The sequence below is a fragment of the Seriola dumerili genome, unplaced genomic scaffold, assembly GCF_002260705.1.
Source record: "Seriola dumerili isolate Sdu_G_001 unplaced genomic scaffold, Sdu_1.0 BDQW01000468.1, whole genome shotgun sequence".
Taxonomy (NCBI): domain Eukaryota; kingdom Metazoa; phylum Chordata; class Actinopteri; order Carangiformes; family Carangidae; genus Seriola; species Seriola dumerili.
Window position 1 is genome coordinate 4,488,700 of NW_019174723.1, and position 9,341 is coordinate 4,498,040.

Here is a 9,341-nt window from a genome sequence, read left to right on the forward strand (position 1 = left end):
TGTGTGTGTGTGTGTGTGTGTGTGTGTGTGTGTGTGTGTGTGTGTGTGTGTGTGTGTGTGTCAAGCAGCAAACTTCGAGTCTGAAAAATGAAGCCAACACAGAAGTACCAAAAACTGTTTTTTGAATGGCCGCTTGAGGCTGGCTCCAAAAGCGAGTCGATCCCCATTGACTCCCATGTTAAATACCCAACTTTACAGCAGAAATAAACATGTTTACAGCCTGGTGCAAAAAACAGTTTTGGTCTCTACGGCTAATTTCCTCCTTCATGACAAATGTATGGGGGGTGAATTTTCATGTAACTAATTTGTTTAAATTTTATTAATTGAGGGTGTGATGCTTTGAGTGACAGACGGGTGAAGCTATCGTATGTTTGCCACAAACTGGCATGCACTGAAGACCCGCCCCTCCTCTTTGCCATTTTTGGATTAGCCAGGAGTTTGGCAGGAGTCAGGTACTGGCAAGATGGCGATGACAGAACGGCCCACTCTGAGCTTCAAAACCGCTCTTCAGAAACCTATGGGTGACGTCACAGTGGCTACGTCCTTCTTTATTTTCTGTCTATGGTGTGTGTGAGAGCGAGCGAGTGAGAGAGACAGCGAGTGGGGCACAGAGGGGTTATTTGCATAAAAAGCGGGGAAGTGAGATCCAATCACAAGTGGTCAATCAAGACGCATGTGGAGACGCATTTTAGAGTCAGGTGTGAACTGACGTACTTAGAGCTGTCCACTTGTGATTGGATCATTGAAGACGCATGTTAATACTAGTGCTGAATAAATAATCTTACATTCATCGTCATCATGATATGAACATGTGCAATAAACACATCGCAAAAGACTGACTGAAAGAATAATTCTTTTTAGTATGCATGAGATTTGAGGATGTCTGACAGAAGCACCAAAATTGACTTTTTATCCAGTGTTTAGATCTTGGCTTTTTTTAACTATATATTTGAACTGGATTTAGAATTTGAGTCATCAGATTATCAGAGAAACAAGGTGAGCAAACGTGAGCAGCAGCTCGTCTCTCAGTAAACTCTCAGCCCGTCCGGGACGATTTTTAACATGAAACTGCCTTATTCACTTTTTGTTTGGTCTTTTTGTTTCGGCTAAGAAGGGATCTCTGTAGATAATTCCAGTAGCACCAAGACCTCCTGAACGACTGACACTGAAGGAATCCTAATTAGGAGCAGCTGACTGCAATGACAGCGATAGTGGTGAAGACAACAACTCCCATGATCCCATGCTACTTCACAATGTCATCGAACGCCATCTTTTGTTATTGCTTTGATTGAGAAATCTGTAGCGGCAGAAAATGACATACTGTGTCTTTGAGGAATTTCATTAAAAACACAGAATGTCACAATAAAAACACACTGCATTAAAAAATCATTACAAACAAACACTAGCCTGAACTAACCACACTATTCAGAAAATGTCTGTTAAACCCAACAGAAGTTGTCCAGGAGTCAGACGTCTCTTTGGACACAGTGAAGGTTGAGGAATCAAAACTGTAACCGACTGTAGTCACATCAGTGCCGTCAGCAGCCAAAGTGTGTACATTACCAGCCAAGTGTCTTCACTCACTGTATAAAAGAGCATCAGTTAAACAGCTGAACTGTTGATATGTGTCACTGAGTGTATATGTGTGTGTGTTAACTCAGTAGACTAATGAAGCGGGTTGGCTGGCTGGTTAGCTGGCTGGCAGGGCTTCACATGCTGAGCCTTGTTAACAGACAGAGAGGCTAAACAGAGTGTGACTGATGATCTCATCTGATGACGGCCAACTTCATCACACCAGGAAGTGCGGAGGTGAGGAGAAGGCTGCATTTAAATTCAGCCACTTAAGTCCCAGATAGCTGTCAGCACAGGAAACTGTGTGTTCACCAGCTACAGCAGCTCGTTCATCCCAAAAAATCCCGACACACTTTCACTCTTTACCCAGCCGACTGGATCTTCAGCAGGTTTGTGATGAAAGTTTAATGACTTCCATAGAGAACTGGGTTCTTGCAAATTATGCAACTGTTCAAGCGTTAAAAAAAAAAAGTGTTTCACCATCAATTAATAATCACTGCAATCATTTGGAGACATCATTACACTATGCAGCTGAGTGCTTTGCGGCACAGTTACGGAGCGTTACTCTTCTAAAGCAAACAGAGCTGAAATTATATGATTTCCTGAAAGTAGTGAAAAGCCTATGGAAAACAAAAGAACTCATGATATAAGGAATATATGACATATTATAAGTTTCTAAATTTCAATACAGTTTAAATCCACATCCAAGATGTAATTATCCAGAGAGCCTGACCACTAAACCTGTGATTTCTCTGATTTTTTACGATCTGAAATGATCAGATGATTAATCATTCAACAGAAAATTCTTCGGCAACTATTCTGATAGTCAATCAATCATCTTTTATTGAGAAGAAATGCCAAATATCTACTGATTCCAGCAACTCAATCTGAATATCTGCTGCTTTTCCTAAATATCTTTGGGTTTTGGGCTACTGCTCAGACTACACAAGCTGCTTAAATATGTCAACTTGGGTTTTGGGAATTTGTGAGGGGCATTATCTTCTTTTTTTACTTCTTTCTGCCATTTAAGGACCTTATCAATTTAAAAAATCATTGATAAATGAATCTATGATGGAAATAATAAATGAAAACTGTTTAACCATTTTTAATTACACTCCTTATTATTAATACTGACAAGAATCATTTTGTCATGAAATACAAATGAAATGAAATACTATTAGTGCAACATTACAGTAAATAAACAAAATCAAGTCATAAAGCAGGAGTTGCAGATGATGGTTGGTGGCTGGCGCAGCAGTCTGACTGATGAGCTGTTATCTGCTGCTAATTTCCCAGCCTGTTGTTACGTGTAAATAGGTTAAGCAGTGTTTATCGCTTGCAGGGCTGACATTTCCCGGGTTTGATATGCTGCCAACATGGTGACGAAGCTGATCCATCCATCAGCCCTCACACAAGCACAGCATGTCTGAACTACTGCCAGATGAGTAAGCTCCATAAACACACACACACACACTCGCTGTCACTCACTTCCTTATAAAAGCCACATTCATGCTGTTTAAGAAATTAATCTCTTATTCTCTTGCTACTGCATCTTTCTCATCTCATCAATCCATCCAGTTTCTCCCACTCCCAGCTCAGAGTTACGGCAGTGAGTGAAAATGATTCTGGGTTACTGTGCCACAGAACACATCTTGACTTTATGTTGTCTGTTGGTGGTTTTTAACCGTCTGTGGGTTCACTTCCCCTCTACAAAGCCAAAAGCTTCTCCCACCAGGGTCCTACTGTTAAAGTGCCGTTTACTAGTAGACTGCAAATGCAACCAAGCTCAAAGTTACTAACACAGCTGAGAATAAACCTATGATCAGATTTCCTGCATTATATATGATACTTTTTTTTTTTTATTTACTAAGAGATACCAAAAATCTTCAAGTTCAAAAAGACCAGTCTGGGTCTGCAGATACTATTTAGTGGTGGTGCTATTTTTATGCTATTTCACATCAAATAAGATTAATTGAGAGGAGGATCTGCAGCTCACAGATGCTTTTTAGTTTAGAGCCCTGAAAGAGAATAAACAATTTAAGGTTATGGTTCACATAGACCTGTGCATTGTTTAATTTACCTCAACAGTATTGGCAGTGAGTATCGGTACCAACACCAAAACAATATTTATTTTGATGAGTATTAAACACATTATTCTGCAAATTGTTTTTATAACAACATACACTTAAGTTGTCAAATGCATTAGTATTTAATCACACCTTAATACAATTAGGATTTTGCATAAAAAAAACTGGAGTTAATATTATAATTCAAATCAGAAAATATCTGATCAAAAAATACATAAACAAGACTATAGGTCAATCAATCAATTGGTCAGTTAGCATAAACTCAATCACATAAACAATTTATCAAGTAGCACACAAAATGCCAAACAATATCTGGTTCCAGTTTCTCTAATATGAGGATTTACTACTTTTCTTTGTTTGATTTAATTGTAAACTGAGTATATTTGCATTTTGGCCTGTTGGCCAGAAAAAAAAAAGAGAAATGCATACAGGACACCTGGGGCTCTGACAACTTCAGATTTACTTATTTTCTGTCTGTTTAAAAACTTAAAGATTAATCAAAAATAAAGATTGGATAATTACAAATGAAGATAATTGTTGGCTGAACTTTGTCTAAACAAATTACACAATAAAATGAGACTAGAATAACTAAACAAGACTAAAAGAACCCGACCAAGCATTCAGTGCCAACAGGTTTCTATAGGCAATATTATAGACACAATTCAGTCTGTATTTATGGAGGCTCCAAGCCTGGTTGTTTAACAGTTACTCTATAATTTGCATCAAGGTATATGAGCACAAGTCAGCACAACCATCCTTAACAAAAGCTGATATGAAGTCTTGAAAATATCTAGTAGCTGCTATGAGATACAGTTGGTCCTTGACTTTTAACAATCTACACAGCTTCCTCCCTAAGTCAACTGGTATTAGTCATGTACTTCATTTACTCTGGTGAGGGTTTGGCACAACTTACCTGAAGGTCATGACATCTACATGTCCACAGTAAATGTCGTGAGAGCACAATGACCTCCAGGCAGGGAGGCAACGAAAAAAGTTAAAACAGAGAAACGTTGCATCACAACCACTGACAACCTATTTGACTTCCTTTAAATTCTAGGGAGTTAAAGGATTGTGAAATAAAAATATCCTTAATATCACAAGGGAGTCACTGGAATCACACTACAAACTACTGAGAGCCAAGTAATTAACAGCATCTAATCAAGTGTGAATACTCAGAACAAAAGTTAAACTGGATCGAACAGTCCAGCTCCAGTCTGCCGATGGTGGGAGCCGATGACAATCTCCCCCCTCAACTTTCAGGTAACGTTGAGAATGTCAAGCTAGCCATGTTGTTTCAAGGGAAATACCAGCCACAAAATGCAAATTTGACTGGCTGAAATGAAACACTCGATAAAAGAACAAACACAGCCGTGTGTCTCACCTTTGTCTCGGCTCCGAGGACACCGAGTTACAGCTCTGAACTGACAGCAGTGTCGAAGACTTCCGCGGTCCCAGTGGCGACGGCATCAGGCTGTTGTTAGACGGGGACGGTGAGAGCAGGTTGCTGTTCCCCGGTGAAGGGAACGAGCCTCTGCGGCACCCCAGCAGCACCTCCGCGCTCCCCGCATCGTCGAACCCCGTGTCCGACGGCAGGACGAGGATAGGCGGTACGTTAAGGAGTCCTGTCCTCGGTGCAGGGGAGGGGTTGACGTTCCCGCAGCTCACGGACGCTGACAAACTGGAGAATGTCCCGTAGCTGCTATTGTTAACCAGCTCCGGGCACAGCCCAGCCGCTGCCGCCACCGCAGAGCCGGAGTCAGCTCCCTCCAAGTCAGTCTCTCTTTGGTGGCGGCTTCCTCCATTCTCGGCTGAATTACTCTCGACTGGCCGTCCGTCCAGAGAGATGTTATTGAGAAACAAAAGAGCTGCCTGTCTCCGGCGAGAGTTTTCCCGGTTCCTCCGACTATGTTCCCTGTTAGTATGCGGTTTTTTGCCGTTGACAGCGGCCGTAATCGCAACGCTGTGCTGGCCGCAGGTAGCAGCCGCCGCCATGGTCTCTGTCCCACTGAGGAAGTCAACTGAAGAATTGAGACCTGCAACTGTCAAATCCCTTTTACCCGGCGCGAGACCGCTTTACGACCTCCTGCGCTGTCATTGGCCCAAACGGGAATACGTAATGACGTCTTGAGCCAGAGCCTTCGGGGAGAAGTGTGGCCACGCTGCAAAGTGTATTCGGTTAGAAATATGTAAACATACAGACCATAACTAGTAGAATATACTCTCAAAAATAATTACATTAGTACACTAATTTTTTTTATTGTTTCATTTTATTCAAAGTACTTCTAATGACCGACTCGACGTTTTTTTCTGTTTGTCCTAAATTAATACTCTTGTTTAACTAAATGAAATGAGAAACTTCCTCCGAAATAGAGGAGAGTTGAAATATAATAACTTTTATAGTGATGAAAGATTTCATAAGTTATGTAGCATATGGTTGCATGCCCACATACAGTTTTTCTCCAACTCTATATTTACAGACTTTTGCAAAAAAATATTATTAGTAAAAGTGGTATTAGTAGCAGGTCCTTTAAAAACAGATAATACAACATAATAGTTTTTCAAAATTCTTTTCAGATAATCAGGATGTTGAATTTTCTACTACTTAGCAAACATTTTAAGTTTGCTAAGTAGTTGAAAATTCAGTAGTAGTAGTAGTAGTAGTAGTTTAAAAAGGTGATATATATATATACTCAGGCTAATTTGTTAGTTTGGTTTTAGCGGTGCATGTTTATTAAGTAAATAATGCAAATGCACATTTAGGATTACAAGTTCGTGTGAGCCAGATGTATAATGTATTTATTGCCACAAAACATGTTAGTTAACCTGAATCAGTTGTGACAGCATTACACCAAGTGTTGGGACTGACTGTGTGAAATCTAGGAAGCAAAATATACCAACAAAAAGCTAAAAGTAACTAATAAATGGTTTAAGCAGTTTGTTTGGCACCAAATGGTTGTAGTATGAATGCAAATTTGATAAACTGCTGAAGAAAAGGCGTGTTGTATGGATTTACACATCACAACCTCTGTGTTTCCCCTTCTCATCTCTGGAGTATCAGTGCTGCTGAGGCATTAACTGAGCTATCACTGCAGCTCTGTCTGACAGTGGCTTTGATTGGCTGTTGGCACTTTGTTATGAAACCTCAGTGGATTTTCTCTGCACTGATCCCTGCAGTGACACCAGCACTGAGCTCAGTGAACCTGGCCGGCTCAGCAGGACGATCACAATGCGTAGTATGACTGGTAGCCTGCCAAATATAACCTGCAGGATACACCACTCTGTAATCCCTGTAGGCTGCAAGTTTGTTATTGTACACTCATCCCCTGATCCCCTACATCTGCACAGCAACAAATGAACTGCAAATGACCTTCCAGCTCAGCTGGGACAACAGCAGGATGGGAATCCAAAACTGACATCACGTAATTCAGCCTAATCTCAGTGGACATTAATTTTTATTTGCATGATGTCATGTCTTATTTTAATATATTATAATACATGCTTTTTGTCTATGTAAAGGGCCTGGCTAGGGGCTCAACTAGGGGTGTGCTAAACAGAAAAAAGACAAACACTCGCCAAAACCTCATCCATAATAATGTGCTGTACCAAAGAAATGTGTTGCTCCACTGACATCTGTATTTGTTAAACACTAATGTTGAGTGAGTGTCATCATGTGTGGTTTGTTGTATTTGTGGCCATGCCCAGCTGTGCTGAGCATTTCATTAAACTGCAATTTTAAAGTGCTGCACTGTACAGGGTGTTCAAAAAGCATGGAGATACCAGTAGTTGGCAGCACAAGACAAATTATTTCCCTGTATGTAGTTACACTTTAAATTACAATTTAATATTGTTATATCCATGTGTGTGTAATATAAAACAAGATACAAAGAATATATTTCATTGCATTTTAACATTAGTGGTTTACAGATGACTGACAGGCTAATAATAAGACAATACAAATGTAAACAGTAAGGCATACTTTTATACTGTAGGAGAAAACCAATATTTGACCCTGCCTGGACTGATGATAAATGGCGGAACCTTGATGCTGCAAGGCTGCGTATGACAAACAGAGGAGGGGATTGTGTGTGTGTGTGTGCGTGTGTGTGTGTGCGTGCACGCGTCAGTAGGATGATGATGATGGTAAATGCCGCCACATGGATGATTGCAGAGATTACAGACCTGTAATCCGATGATGAGTTTATACAATGTGTCTGCTGCCCCTGACACACACACACACACAAACAAACACACACACACACACACACACACACGGCCCTAAAACTGCAGTCAAACTGACAGAGATGACCTCAGAGCTTATCTCCTGGTGTCATTTTGACAGATTTTAACTCTAATGATCTCTGGCCTTTAGAAGAGGAAAAAGCAACAATAATATTTGCCTGCAATGAGCCCAAACATTGTGTCTTCCTTCAACAGAATTTTTTAATTTAGCCTGGAAAAGCTTTGTGAGAACACGTTTAGTGTTTTGGTTGTGTGTGCAATGTGAATTTGTTTCAGTATCCAGGTGACAGAGGTGAATTCAAATAGAAAAACCTGATTCACCTGTAAATTTGGTCTTTCTCTGCCTCCCTCTCTTTTTTATTACACCGATTTCTCTCCATGAATACATTTTATTTAAATAACTCCATTCTTACCTTCTAGTTTCAACTCTGGTGTTGCCTAGAGTTAAAACTAAACATGGTGAAGTGGCATTCAGGCACTATTGCTGCACACTGCTGGAACCAGCTCCCATCAAATCTGCAGAAACCATAACCTGTTTTAAAAAGAAGCTAAACACTGCTCTATTCTGAACTTCCTTCATTTATTCATTTAATCTTGCAATTTAATTAGATATGACCTGTTTAATAATCTGTGGTTTTATACTGTTTTCTTATTAGGCTTCTTTTATTTCTGTTAACCACTCTGAATGACCTCTGTGTATGATGCGCTATAAAAATAAATTTGCCTTGCTTTGTCTATATTATGTAATTTGTTTGCAGTTCCTGTTTACTATCTATCCAAGATCAAGAGTTGAAAACAACCCTTTTGGCTTCCTCTGCTACATTCACAGTGATTTGTATCACTGCTGTCGATAATGAAATTACTCTGCTGATGATAAATAAATTGAAAAATAAACGCACACATGGTGAGGGTGAGGAGACTAACGTGGCTCGGGTGAAGCCCATGGGTGCACCACTGACTCTCTCTATGATGTTCAGTGAGGCTGGCAGAGGAGTTGGCCCGGGGGGGCAGAGAAGCAGTGCACCATGGGAAGGTCATGAAGCCGCTGCCAGGATAACGGGTCAATGCATCATCGGGAGAGAGAGACACACACACACAGAAAGATCTATCTATCTAGTTCCAGTTATTAAAACTATTGTTATTAAAGCCAGTCATTACTTTCAGTCCAGTGATGGTGCCTTCAGCTCAGTAGCAGAGAGGATGATACTCAGCTCTTTTATCCTCAGTTGCCTCCATGTGGTCACTTGCAGGTACTGCAATCCCTCAGAAGAGACAATACTATCATACAACTTTGCAAATGAATTCGATGCTCTCATTTTATGCAAATTTAGAGACATAAACTTTTTCAAAACTAGATTTTTATTTTTTTTTTTTGTCTACACACAGTTGCGTTTTATGACAATGCATTTTTTTTTTAATTACATTTTTATGTTTTTGCTTCTC

The 9,341-nt window shown here is 40.1% G+C and overlaps 1 protein-coding gene across 1 annotated transcript in view; it reads right to left on the minus strand.

Moving 5' to 3' along the window:
- Nucleotides 1-5,651, minus strand: part of LOC111235089 (CDK5 and ABL1 enzyme substrate 2-like) — a 48,657-nt gene extending 43,006 nt beyond the window's left edge. The window contains exon 1 of the mRNA XM_022763408.1: nucleotides 5,041-5,651. Within this exon, the coding sequence (XP_022619129.1) occupies nucleotides 5,041-5,651 (611 nt within the window). The remainder of the gene's footprint in view (nucleotides 1-5,040) is intronic.
- Nucleotides 5,652-9,341: the final 3,690 nt, after the last annotated feature.